Source organism: Carassius carassius, chromosome 7 (genome assembly GCF_963082965.1).
Source record: "Carassius carassius chromosome 7, fCarCar2.1, whole genome shotgun sequence".
Lineage (NCBI taxonomy): Eukaryota > Metazoa > Chordata > Actinopteri > Cypriniformes > Cyprinidae > Carassius > Carassius carassius.
Genome location: NC_081761.1, coordinates 18,150,819 through 18,165,515, shown reverse-complemented (window position 1 = coordinate 18,165,515; position 14,697 = coordinate 18,150,819). Strand labels below are relative to the sequence as shown.

General features: G+C 35.8%; 1 protein-coding gene and 2 long non-coding RNA genes across 4 annotated transcripts in view; 1 reads left to right on the top strand and 2 right to left on the bottom strand.

Moving 5' to 3' along the window:
* psip1a (PC4 and SFRS1 interacting protein 1a) overlaps window positions 1-7,409 on the top strand; it is a 101,909-nt gene extending 94,500 nt beyond the window's left edge. For both annotated transcript variants that reach the window (XM_059554078.1, XM_059554079.1), the window contains exon 14: window positions 7,214-7,409. In XM_059554078.1, coding sequence (XP_059410061.1) covers window positions 7,214-7,353 — 140 coding nt within the window. In that variant the 3' untranslated portion in view covers window positions 7,354-7,409. The remainder of the gene's footprint in view (window positions 1-7,213) is intronic.
* Window positions 1-14,697, bottom strand: part of LOC132143662 (uncharacterized) — a 939,337-nt gene that overhangs the window by 806,368 nt on the left and 118,272 nt on the right. The window lies entirely within an intron of this gene.
* On the bottom strand, window positions 245-1,132 carry LOC132143073 (uncharacterized). Its single transcript, XR_009434176.1, has 2 exons — window positions 539-1,132; window positions 245-503 (listed from the first exon to the last, which is right to left on the bottom strand). It is a non-coding gene; the product is annotated as an uncharacterized LOC132143073 (long non-coding RNA).

Below are 14,697 nucleotides of genomic sequence, written 5' to 3'. Positions count from 1 at the left end.
TGAGAGACTTAAGATTCCAAAAAATGATTTAATTAGAATAGCATGAAGTACTGTGAAATACTATATATTAAGACTTTATATATAGGCTTTATGAACAGATTAGAGTGACTCGTGAAGGACCAGCACCACCTCCTCTTGTCCGATGGTTTGAGGAATATATCTTCCAGAATCTGGGATTAAGATTTAGGAGCTCATTTTTATTCCATCTCCTTTCCTGAAAAGTTTGTCTTGCAGAATTGACAAATTTGTCAGTTCTTCTCAACCTGTTTTTTTTTTCTTCTTCTTTTCTGACCTCATGACCCAGTCAGCATTTTTATTACAATGGTCAAGTCTTAACTTATCCATTTCTGTATTGCATTTGTGTTTGATATTTCTCATGGGGATTTCATAATTTTCGACTTTACAGTTTGAGTTAAAACTCTTTTTTTAGCGCATTTCATCTGTAAAAGAAAACATGCCTAATAATTCTGCACACATGAATATATGGAGTTTTTCTCTTCCAGCTTTCCTGGACTATTGTATACCACACATATACCACTCAAATGATTAAATAAAAAATAATGGTAGTTATTAAGATTGATATGGTTTGGAATTGGTAAAATGGGCTTGGAAAAAAAATCACAATAAAACAATGTTTTAATGTTTAAGTTTAGAATATTAACTGACATGAATGAATGCTATATAAATATTGTTCATGTTAACATAGTTAATGTTTATAAATGCAATCTTATTGTAAAGTGTTACTAAAGTTATATATATTGTTCTGTGAATGTGATTTTAAAGTCTAGATGATTCGGATTAACCCTTTAACTGCCGTATCCTTTAAAACCTCACTGCCAGAGGGATATTATTAATGCATGTGCCCGCTGGGCACAGTTTACCTGATGCCACCGGGGTGGCATTCGCACTGATGGCTTGAGCCCGCCATCGCTGCTTGCAGCTATATTTATTATTCCGGTTCTTCTTCTTCTCCAAAATGAATCGCATTTTTGAGGGCTTAAACATGCTCAAAAAGTCATGAAACTTTGCACACGCGTCAAACCTGGTGAAAATTTTCATCTAATATAGGATTCAGAAGAGGGTGTGGAGAAATGGCTCGACAGCGCCACCTATACTAAGAAAATCAACAGCCTTCCAGCTATGTTTCACGTACATGCACAAAAATTGCCACATGCAAGTAACACACCAATACCTACAAAAAAGACTCTAGGAGCAAAATTCTATACCCAACAGGAAGTCGGTTATTTTTAATATTATGAGCAAATTTTGAGTAATTTTGGTCATTTCCATGTGTTGTATTTTAACGAACTCCTCCTAGAGATTTTTTCAAATCAACACCAAATTTGGTATGCCTAATCTAAAGGCCTTTGCGATATTAAATTGCGAAGATCTTGAATTTTCGTTGAAGGGCGTGTCCGTGTCCGAATTTCGATGATTCGCCATGAAAAATGAAGTTGCTATAACTCAGACATACAATGTCCAATCTGCCCCAAACTTCACATGTTTGATGAGACTCCGAACCTGAACAGATTGACATGCCCATATACAGTTATAGTCATAGCGCCACCTATTGGAAACAGGAAGTGACATATTTTACACTGCGACTAACTACTCCTAGAAATTTTATGACATCAATGTCTTTTTTGTGGTCAGTCTAATCTAAAGGCCTGTGCGATGTTAAGTTGTGAAGATCTTGAGTTTTCGTTAAAAGGCGTGTCCATGGCGCCGTGACGAAGTTCGATGTCTCGCCATGGGAATAAAAGATGTTATAACTCAGGCATAAAATGTCCGATCTTGCCCAAACTTCACATGTGTGATAAGAGTCCTGGCCTGAACACATCTGTAGGCCAATATTCCATCGGGTGTGGCAAAATGGCTCGATAGCGCCACCTATACACTTTCAACATAGCGCGCCTCGAGCTCCGTTTCACGTACATGTACAAAAATCGGTACACACATGTAACACACCAATACCTACAAAAAAGTCTCTTGGTACGAAATCCAAATCCCAACAGGAAGTCTCTGCAAAATTGGTGTAGTTTTTGCCATTTTCAGGGGTTGTACTTTAACGAACTCCTCCTAGAGATTTATTCAGATCAACACCAAACTTGGTCAGTTAAATCTAAAGGCCTTTGAAATGTTAAATTGCGAAGATCTTGAGGTTTCGTTAAAGGGCGTGTCCATGGCGGCCTGACAAATTTCGATGTTTCGCCATGAAAAAGGAAGTTGCTGTAACTCAGACATACAATGTCAAATCTGCCCCAAACTTCACATGTTAGATAAGACTTCTGCCCTTAACAGATCTACATGCCCATATTCAGTTATAGTCATAGCGCCACCTGCTGGCAACAGGAAGGGACATGTTTTGCGCTGCGACAAACTACTCCTAGAAATCTTTTGACATTAATGTATTTTTTGTGGTCAGTCTAATCTAAAGGCCTGTGCAATGTTAAATTGTGGAGATCTTCAGTTTTTGTTAAAGGGTGTGTCCATGGCGCCATGACAAAATTTGATGTCTCGCCACAGCAAGAGAAGTTGTTGTAACTCAGGCATAAAATCTTCCCCAGACTCCGCATGTTAGATAAGAGTCCTGTGGCCTGAACACATCTGAAGGCCAATATTCCATTATAATGATAGCGCCACCTGCTGGCAACAGAACGATTGACACATATATGGAATAAACATTGATATATTCCACTTATATTTATGAGTTTAAATGCATATTTCTCACCATTCACCTATTTACTAAAGCCACTTGCTGCCGGTGAGCCCGGGTGCGAGGGCCTGTTCATCGCTGCTTGCAGCTTTAATTAACATTTGTTTCTTTGGATAATGTTAAATGAAGCACCATTACTTCAAACGAGTTATACTTGAAGCCTGCCCTCTGAGAAATCCTGAAAAGGTTGTTATAAATTGAAGCAACACCTCCACCTTTGCCTTTTAGACGCGGCTCATGTTTATAACAGTAATCTTGGGGGGTGGACTCATTTAAAATAATGTAATCATAAGGTTTTAGCCATGTTTCTGTCAAACAGAGTACATCTATATTATGATCAGTGATCATATTGTTTACAAAAAGTGTTTTCGTAGAAAGGGATCTGATATTCAATAAGCCAAGCTTTATCATTTGTTTATCCATATTGCTTCTGTCTTTTATTTGTTGAACCTCAATTAAATTGTAGACCTTTGTTACCTGTTACAAATTATTTGTATATGTACACAAGTCATTTATAACACTTTTTGCATCCCCTATTCTAAAGTGAAAACTGTCTATCACTTGTAAATGTTTTACATATCATTTGCAGATCTTCCTATTACATGATCCATCTCATTCCATAACTTTACCCAAGCTTGAACTTATTTTTTTTTTTAATAAATAAATTAACACTCATTTAATCAGCACTTTAATTGTTTATTTTTTTTATTTTGTTTTCCATGGGACAGCTGCTCACCATAACATGAAAATGCACCATAAACGTAGTCCATTATTTTGTGCATTTTATTTTCTTTAAGTCTTCAGAAGTCATACGATACCACCATGTGAGAAAAAGATTTTTTTCCGTAATATAATCATTATACATTAATAACACTACATAGCTGCCGTCTCATCCATTAAAACTTTCAAGATTGGCTCTTCTACACAATGACACTGGTTTGCAGCAGTGACGTCAAAGCTCGCTCCTTATTGGCTGTCACTTGTGATTTGCGACCACCGTAGATTGTTTGCGACATGCCAAATTGTATTGAGTGAGATGCAGTGCGATGCTTTGAAGGATGGAAATGCAGATCAGGAGAATGTTTGCAGCGATTAAACACTTTAATTTCATTCTGTAACTGTCAGAACACTGGTAATGTAGCACACATGTCATTTTATCTGTTCTTTATACTGCTTTTTGTAATGTTTTAAATAAATTATTGTGACTAATGTACATTTATCTACCTGTTACACTTTGTATAATCTACTAAATCAAAATGGTTATGTTTAAGATTATAGGCTGGAGTAGCTATCTTAAAATGATCTTTTTATACAATAGCATATTAACAAAAAAAATAGTCACTATCAATATATCTATATTGCGTTTTTATTTTTGTGAAGTGGCTAAAAAGTTGTGTATAAGGAGTGAGTTAGAGGCTCAAAGATATCTATATAATAGTACAATATATTTCAAATTATTTTTTTACATAATTTATAAAGATCTGCAAATTATATGTTAACACATTTACAAATGATGAATAGTTTACACTTTAGATTAGGGGATGCAGAAAGTGTTATAAATGACTTGTATACATATAAGAATAATTTTTAACAGGTAAGAAAGGTCTACAAGTGATATGTAACACATTTACAAGTGATGGATAGTTTACACTTTAGATTAGTGGATGCAGAAAGTGTTATAAATGACTTGTATACATATCAATAGACCTTTCTTACCTGTTACAAATTATTTGTATATGTAACACATTAACAAGTGATGGATAGTTTTCACTTTAGATTAGAGGATGCAGAAAGTGTTATAGATGACTAGTATACATTATTTCTTCCGCATCTCATTCAATGCCTCTTTTGCTAGTTCCAAAACATAATTTTAAAGCTGGTAACAGAGGCATGAGCTGTTGATAGCATTCTAATGCAGTTATTAATTAAGTTATTAGAAAGAGAGTGAGAGCGACAGAAATACATATAGAGAGAGAGAGAGAGCTTGTGTGAATTAGGCTAATGTACCACTGTTTGTCCCTCAACACTCTTCTTTTGCAGTGTCTCTAAACAGCGCTCTTATTACCTCGCTAGTGAGAAATGTCGTGTGTAGCCTTTAAGTTGCTACACTATATAGGCTAACAGATAAAATCGTCAGGGCAGCGCTGACAACACATTTTTTGTGCAAACTGGTTGAACGCTATTACAGTTTTATTATGCAAAGTGATATGGAACTGTAATGTAGTCAAGAAAGCTGCCTGGAACTACGTTCGCCATGTGTTTCCCAGAAAATAATTGCACACCTCAGAACATTCGTCAGCCAATCAGATTCAAGCATTAAGCAGCCTGTTTTGTGTGTGTTTGTCTATATATATATATATATATATATATATATATATATATATATATATATATATATATATATATATATATATATATACAGTACAGACCAAAAGTTTGGACACACCTTGATGACTTCAGTGTGACTCTACAATTTTCATAGTCATGAAAATAAAGAAAACTCTTTGAATGAGAAGGTGTGTCCAAACGTTTGGTCTCTATTGTATATATTTGCTTCTTTCCATTTGCATTTACTTGTAATTTTACTTTCAATACTTAAGTACATTTTTTTATTGTTGTTTTTTAAATTTTACATTTAAAAAAAAAATCATCAAGCCATAAAATCTTTTTATATGAGATGAGTGTATAGTGCGGGACGTCCCATATAAGAACTTATAATTTGGTTTTCTCTGCGTATTAAAAATAGGGTCTTTATAGCCCTCTAAAATGTTGCATATCTCAAAATCTGCTGTAAAATGGTTTTATAGGAGGAGTGCATATAGTATGGGACTTTCTATATAAGAACTGACCTTTGGTTTTTCTACTTTTTTGAAATGGGTTTATAGGCCTTTGAAGTAGAATAATGTCCCATATCTAAAAAATGATGCAGTAAAATGGTTTAATAGAAGGTGTGTATACATTATGGGATGTCCCATTTACAAACTGACCATTGGACTTTTCTATCTATTAGAAATGTTGTCTTTATGGTGCTGTAAATTGCAATCATGTCTCATCTCAAAAATGCTGCAGTAAAATGGTTTCATATGAGGTGTGCATATAGTATCCCATCCCATATAAGTTTTTTTTTCTGCTTATTAGAAATGGCCCTCTTTATAGCCCTCAAAAGCAGTGATTCCAAAACTTGGTCCTCGAGGCACCCCAACACTGCACATTTCACATGTCTCCTTTCTCTGACACACCAATTTCAAATCTTGGAGTCTCTACTGAGCTCATGAACTGAATCAGGTGTGTTAGATTAAGGAGATATGCAAAACATGCAGTGTTGGGGTGCCTCCAGGGACCAGGGTTTGGAACCACTGCTCTAAAGTGTAATGATGTCCCATATCTTGAAAACACTGCAGTAAAATATTTTTATATAAAGTGTGCATATAGTTTGGGACGTCTCATATACAAACTGATTATTGGTTTTCTCTTATTAAAAAACAGGGTTTTTATGGCCTTTAAAAGTGTAACCATTTCATATGAGCATTTCATATGAGCATATATTATGGGATGTCCATGGGATTTTTTTTTTACTACTTATTAGAAATGGTGTGAATGTAGTATGGGATGTCACGTATAAGAATTGACCATTCATTTTTCCACTTATTAGACATAGGGTCTTTATAGCCCTCTAAAATGTAATAATAATATGTGCAAGTGTAATAAATCCTGCTATGATTTGAAAGGTAGAAAAATATAGTAACAAACAACAGTCAAAGACAATTTTAAATAACATGGATATTAACGTATTCCTCAATTGTAAGTCACTTTGGATAAAAGCATCTGCTAAATGAATAGATGTAAATATATATAAAAAAAGTAAACTTTATATATATATTTTAGATGGAGTTTACATTAAAACCTGGATCATTTTATGTTAACACCTCTTTATACATATAAAAATAATCCCAGATAATTTGCAGAATGGTTGCACCCCCTTTTTTGCCGCTCTGCTTTCTCAGTACACACTTCTGCTTATGCGAGCTCCGCAGTTGACTTATACCAAATAGTCAAAACTGCATTACATCATGAATGTGTATGAACTTGTCTTTCCTGCAGCTTGAAACACTTCCATTTGGTGTGAAAGACATCAGCATTACTTTGCTTTTTCTCACAATGTTTGTTTTGAAAAAGCACCAAAAAATTTACTTAAATTTTTTTTTTTAATAAATATGTATTCATTTTAATTTGAAAGGATCATGTAAAATAATAATGAAATAATGGTAGTTAAATAATAATGGTTAGAAGACCCAACTAACACAATATACAAACAGTTACATCTTTGAAAGTTTCTTTAGATAAAAATGCATAGGCTACATTTATGCTGCTAATTTCACAGTATTTTTTTTCCAGCCAAATAACTTCTAATGCATGTCCTTGATCACATTCCAAAGTATGTATATGAAAATGATTTTTGTTCAGCTAAAAGCTCAGATTTTGTTTGCATGTTTACAGATACCAAGATTCTGAATGCAGATTTTAACCCTGAAGAGGATGCCGAGACAGCAAAGGACATATCAAGAGAGAATCTTATCTGTGGTGAAAAACAAGTAATACAAATTTCACATCATGGTGATAAGTCCAAAGCTGTTTAAATGATTTGCTTCAGCAGTCTGACAAAACAAACAAACAAACAAAAACAAAAACAAAATATATATATATATTGTTTGTAGTGTGGCTAAACATTCAGAAGAGTCTGTCTGAAGATGTTTGTCCACCGAAGAGCCACCAGTCTCGCCTGCACAGTGGAAGATTATTTAGTATTGCCAGCATCCTACAGATAATTTTTGTCATTTTTCCCCCATTCTGTAAAGAAAAAGATACATTCCCAGATGGATTTTAATCCAAAGAGCTGTTTTCATCTAAAGTTATTTCAATCCAGAGTGCTCTGATAGAATTACTGTTTACCAATTCAACCATGATAAGCCTTTAAAGAAAGAAAGGAGGAAGGAAAGAAAGAAATACAAAGATATTTTACAGTAATTGCAAATACAGAAGTGATTTTAATTTCAGTATATTTTTAGTGATCTTTACAATACCTAATTATTGGCATGTTAAATTCAAGTTTAAGTTTGATTGTGTTGTTTTGGCTTGATTTTAAAGATTAAAAATTGTCTCCATAGTTTATTTTCATACAGTCACGTTTAGTTGATTATTGCTTGTTTCACCATTCATGCTCACAATACTGCTGTATTAAAACTTGTTTTAGCCTTAATAAAGTTTACCGCAGAACCTTTTCTCAGATACCAAACATTAATCCACTGTGAATATCTTGCACTTGCATTTATGTAAAACATTATATTTAGCTATTGACCATTCTGAGAGAATGCCCATTTCTGAGCTTTTGCCAGTGTCTAATGGTCTGTAACTGTTTATAATTAGACACTTCCTGTTTCTCTTTTCTCAACAATTTTGTCACCTTGGCCAAACTGTTTAAGATATCAAAAATCCCTTCGCAAATTTTGCATCCCCAATGTCTTGAGATCATGTCAGTGGTGATCAGATGAAAACCCTAGGAGTATTACAAATTCCACAGCATGCACTTTTCAAAAAACCCTGAATAGTAAAGTCACCTTTATTTATATAGCGCTTTTAACAATACAGATTGTGACAAAGCAACTAAACAACATTAAATAGGAAAATAGTATGTCAATAATGCAAAAAGGCAGTTTATCAATGAATTCAGTGATGTCATCATCCAGCTCAGTTCAGTTTTAATACTATCAGTGCAATCAAGTCGACGATAGCACTGGAAATTAATGCCGCGTTTCCAACGCAGGAACTTTACCCAGGAACTAGGGACTTTGGCCTGGTACTCGGTGTGTTTCCACCACAGGAACCAGGAACTAAATAAAGTTCCGGGTAAAAAAATACCCCTCAGAAAGTCCCTGCTGGCGAGGTAGTACTTTTTCAAAGTTCCAGAACTTTCGGGGGCGGGACTTGGGCACTAAATATCCTGATTGGTTGAGTTCACACAGCATTGGTTGAGTTCAACCACCATTTATTCGGTTGTGTAATGAAATGTAATTTTAAAAGTATTTCAGGCATGAATGTAGTTGTTTAAACACTCAAATCTGTGGTTTATTTATAAAGACAGCACCTATTTAAAAATGTTTTTCGCCGATCTCGGAGACGGTGAGCTCCACGCGATCAGCGGGAGCTCAGTGCTTATGTATCCACCGAGAGCAGCCTCACCTCGGCTAGACCTTCTGATATGTGCCGCTGGCTCTGATGTCTCTTTAGTGGTTAAACATAAAATATAATTCGTTTTGGGTAAATCTAACAGGTTATCTTTGGTCTGTATTCAATTTATCTATATGTTAAAATGAAAATAAAAAAGGCAAATTGATATATTTCGTTTCATTGTAATGGCTGTATATATAAACATATCCCTGAACTAAGTACATTTCTGGAGCTGTTATTATGCTTAAATGAAAACAAAACGAGGCAGTGGTATTTGATATCCTATTTCGTTTAATTGTAAATATACAGAGAGGATAATTGCAGTAGCCATGGTCAGCTGACAGATGTTATCAAGTTACGCTGTTGTTTGCAGATTTACCGGATTCGCGTCGTCGTGGACATCACACTCCCGAGTCGAATGCACAAAGTCCGAACTACCAAGGATGCAACTCCAAAATCAGCGTACTTTGCATTGAGAAACGCGTGCAGACCTGTGTCACCAGTCTATTTGCCTTATCTTCCCGGTACTTTAGACAGTGGTGGAAACGCAGGAAGCAACAGGTCTGGGGGGAAAAAAGTTCCTGGTACAAATGTTCCGGGTAATTTCGGTGGAAACATGGCATTAGTGTCCCCAACTAAGTAAGGAACCAAAACTCCATCTCGGTGACAGAATGAAGGAAAAAACCTTTGGAGAAACCAGGCTCGGTCAGGGCAAGTTCTCCTCTGGCCAGACGAAACCAGCAGTTCAATTCCAGGCTAAGAGAGAAACAGCGTAGATGCCATTCTTCTAACGATGTAGCAAGTACATCATGTGTTATGGGAAGTGCTCCCAGTTCCGGCTATCCTAATTAATGCAGCCTAAAAATCCTTTAACTGATTTCAATATTAGAAATACGTTAGTGTTGTTATGTGTAAGCCAGGTTAAAACCTGTTAGCCAGCATCAGAACGCTGGCATCCTGAACGCCCCTAAACTCGCACATGTCAGTGTTTACGAATAGATTAAATGAAACGGGACAAATTTAATCTTGACAAACCATGTGTCGTCATAAAGATCTAAGCCTCAAGCATCGACGACAGATAAAAAAATTTTTCTATGGAAAGCTTATAAAGACTGTATTTGCTACATTTGTGTTAGCAGTACACATAAAAACATGAACAGTGGAACAGCAGTACATACCAGATCTGTCGTAATAATGAGTCATAAACACATCAACAGCTGTAAATCCCGGTTTAGGAAGGTAAGGGTCCACTGAACGACATCTCTTGGAGCACGTTTAGTCCAACGAAGCAATAACGTTGTAATATGGATCATAATTCCTTTGTTTACATTTCAGTTCTTCAGCGACAGAACTGTTTGTGTCCGTTATGGAATAACTCACCCTAATAAACTATGTCTTGGTAGTAAAAAATGGCATGGTTTTGCAGCGTGCAGTGTCACAAACAGAATGAGACAATCCACCGGAAAAAAGAATGAATGAAAGATAGGCGAAAGATAGTATATTTGAATTTTGGTGCTCTCTCCTGATGGCTCGTGACACGCTCTGACGCAACTGACAGCTGATGGAGGTGGAACTTATAGCGATCGCCTTTTATTTTTCAACAAATTTTATATATGTGAGTGTGTGTTTTTTTGAATGTACTGAGACTGCTCTCCTTAGAGTTACAAATGACCTGCTCTTCTCATCTGATCGTGGTTGTATCTCTCTATTAGTTTTATTGGATCTTAGTGCTGTGTTTGACACAATTGACCACAACATTCTTTTGCATAGACTTGACCACTTTGTTGGCATTAATGGAAGTGCATTAGCATGGTTTAAATCGTACTTATATGACCACCATCAGTTCGTAGCAGTGAATGAAGATGTATCATATCGATCACAAGTGCAGTTTGGAGTACTTCAAGGCTCAGTATTAGGGCCGCTACTCTTCACGCTTTATATGTTACCCTTGGTAGATATCATCAGGAAACATGGTGTTAGCTTTCACTGTTATGCTGATGATACTCAGCTCTATATTTCTTCGCGGCCCGGTGAAACACACCAGTTTGAAAAACGAATGGAATGCATAGTCGATATAAAAAACTGGATGACGAGTAATTTCTTACTGCTAAATTCTGAAAACACAGAAGTGATAATTATAGGACATAAAAACTCTGCATGTAATAACCTAGAACACTGTCTAAGACTTGATGGCTGCTCTGTCAATTCTTCGTCATCAGTTAGGAACCTAGGTGTGCTATTTGATCGCAATCTTTCCTTAGAAAACCATGTTTCTAGCATTTGTAAAACTGCATTTTTCCATCTCAAAAATACATCTAAATTACGGCCTATGCTCTGAATGTCAAATGCAGGAATGTTAATCCATGCATGTATGACCTCAAGGTTAAATTATTGTAATGCTTTATTGGGTGGTTGTTCTGCACGCTTGGTAAACAAACTACAGCTAGTCCAAAATGCAGCAGCAAGAGGTCTTACTAGAACCAGGAAGTATGACCGGCCATATTAGCCCGGTCCTGTCAACACTGCACATCGTATAGATTTTAAAATATTGCTTATTACTTATAAAGCCCTGAATGGTTTAGCACCTCAGTATTTGAATGAGCTCCTTTTACATTATAATCCTCTACGTCCGCTACGTTCTCAAAACTCAGGCAATTTGATAATACCTAGAATATCAAAATCAACTGCGGGCGGCAGATCCTTTTCCTATTTGGCGCCTAAACTCTGGAATAACCTACCTAACATTGTTCGGGAGGCAGACACACTCTTGCAGTTTAAATCTAGATCAGAGGATCACTGCAGTCACCCGGATCCAGTACGTATACAGACCAGATGGTGGATCAGCACCTAGAAAGGACCTCTACATCCCTGAAAGACAGCGGAGACCAGGACAACTAGAGCCCCATATACAGATCCCCTGTAAAGACCTTGTCTCAGATGACCACCAGGACAAGACCACAGGAAATGGATGATTATTCTGCACAATCTGACTTTGCTGCAGCCTGGAATTGAACTACTGGTTTCGTCTGGTCAGAGGAGAACTGGCCCCCCAACTGAGCCTGGTTTCTCCCAAGGTTTTTTCTCCATTCTGTCACCGATGGAGTTTGCCGCTGTCGCTCTGGCTTGCTTAGTTGGGGTCACTTCATCTACAGCGATATCGTTGACTTGATTGCAAATAAATGCACAGACACTATTTAAACTGAACAGAGATGACCTCACTGAATTCAATGATGAACTGCCTTTAACTGTCATTTTGCACTATTGACACTGTTTTCCTAATGAATGTTGTTCAGTTGCTGTTACACAATGTATTTTGTTTAAAGCACTATATAAATAAAAGTGACTTGACTTGACTTGAATGTGAATGTATCTGCATGATTACCATCTGTTTGAGTGCAAATCAGCCCAAATCAGCTTGCTATTAATGTATGATCACGGCTATCAAAGTGAACACGTCTATATAAATAGAGAGAGTGGATTATTTACTTTATGGCACATTTGTGTTATTATTATCTGTATAAGTGGCCATCAGCACATCAGCACTTATTTGCATCATTGTAAATGCTGCATTTCTAGCAATCTCAGGATTTTTTGTAATTGGCAAACAAAATCTTTTTTTTATTATTATTATTATTATTATTATTTTTCTTGCTCAAATTATTCTTATTGTATTTTTCTAGTGCTCAAATAAATCACTAATATGATTTTTTAAAAACAATACGTGACTGAACCAGGAGTGAATGAAGTTGCTGGAGAAAGTCTTTTAGAAAGTTGTTTTTCATCCATGTCTTAATTTCCAAACGGTAGAAAAAGTTGGAAAGGAATCAGGATGAGTCCTTATATAAATCTGGGTATTGTGCACGTAACAATGATAGCCCAGGCCATACTTATGAATAGAAGCATAAAAAAGTTTAGTAATTAACATTTAAGTTGCAAATGTGTTATATTGAGATAACGAAGACATTTGAATATAAAACTCTCTTTAAACAATGTTAACCACAGAATATTAATAATAAATTAGAAAAATGCTATTGTAAAAACCCAATCATAAATGTAAAAATAAAACATTAAGCTTTTTTTTTTTTTTTTTGACAACATACAAGTCAACTTCAAGTCTGAACAGCTCTATAAGCTTACCTGCTGATATAGAGATGACACAGAACACTTCCGAGTCACGACTTCATGCTTGTGAGTTATGAGTGGCTAGAGATTTATGCCCAAACAGTCTTCCTGATGGACCAGTCTAACACCATACAAGACAGATACAAATCATCTCCTCCTTTCAGACACTATTAAATCCATGACTTTGACTTAAAAAAAAATATGTTACTGTGTAACACCAACCTCTAATTGGTAAGCAGAATTAAAAATATTTTTGAAGCTTTGAAAAGAAATGTGTATGACATCTTGGAAAAATGTGCATGAAATGAGAAAGGGATGACCTGTGAGGATAGCAATGTTCTCACAATCACCCTTGTGAGTGTATAAATATGGAAACCCAGCTTTCCTCTTCAAATCATAGAAAGATGTGTGTTCCATCCTGGCACTCTTGAATTCTGGGAAGTCTCTGGTTCAGGCCCACTCCTGTGTAGTCCTTCAGCAAATACAAAACTTAGATAGATAAGCAAATGCACAAAACAAAGTCTGTAAAATCCACAACTAACTAAACTAACTAACCATAAACCTTTGTTTTTTTTTTTTTTTTTTTTTTTTTGAGGTTAGAGGTGCACCGACTGACTGGCCAGTGATAGGAATCAGCTGATTTTTCTTATGAAACATTCTGAGCCGATCCTTTTATTGCCACCGGCACTGGCAATGATGCCACAGCCAACCCTTACAGTTGCGTGTAAACATGTAATTTCGCACTGAGAATGATTCTAGTTTTAATTGCATCCCATGTAAACGGTGACTGATAATTTATTTATGTGTAAGAGAGACAGCTCACACAAAGTAACTCACAGAAATTTATAGATACATACTGCAGTAGAAAAAAAAATGATATTTACAAAAAATGATTTAGGTAAGCAACATAATACAACCATGATGTTTCCCCCAAATATATATATTGTAGCATTTGGACCAATCAATTATTTGTTATATTTAACAATTAATATCTAATGCCCCTTTCACCTTAACCAAAGGGCCAAATATGAGCCTGAATGCAACCAACACCTCAAAAGATTAGAATAGGCCTCTAGTTCCATGGCAACCAAAGACAAACTATTTGATAACACTAGTTTTATGGCTCATAGGAATGCGGGCAAAGCAACTCTTACTCAAGTTTCTGTAAAACAGACATATAATGCTCATAAAATTGACTCTTCTCTAATTAATTTATAGAAAAACCTTTGTTGAATGAACACACATATACTTCAGGTCATTGTGTATGTTGTTACACTTCTTGTATATTGTCTTTTGTATTGTCAGGGTGTCCGCGCGGTAGTAAAAGGTAGTAAAAATAATTTACCAAAATTAAGGCCCTTAAAAGGTGGTAAAAGGTAACAGACGCAATTTGACTTGGTAGTAAATTTTTCATCACCACCTCAATATACAACGTTTCCATTTTTTGCTTAATATTTGTGTCTCCATGTTTTAACTTCATCTAGCCTAGTTTAAAAATATATACGGTAAACAAGACCCTGAGTGAGTGGGAGTTGATAGCAATGACGTAGATGTGGTTGATATGCTATCAGCCAACAACATTTTCCGCCTTTTTGCCTCAGTTGATATTGGCCACTTTTTTGTACAAAATTTAC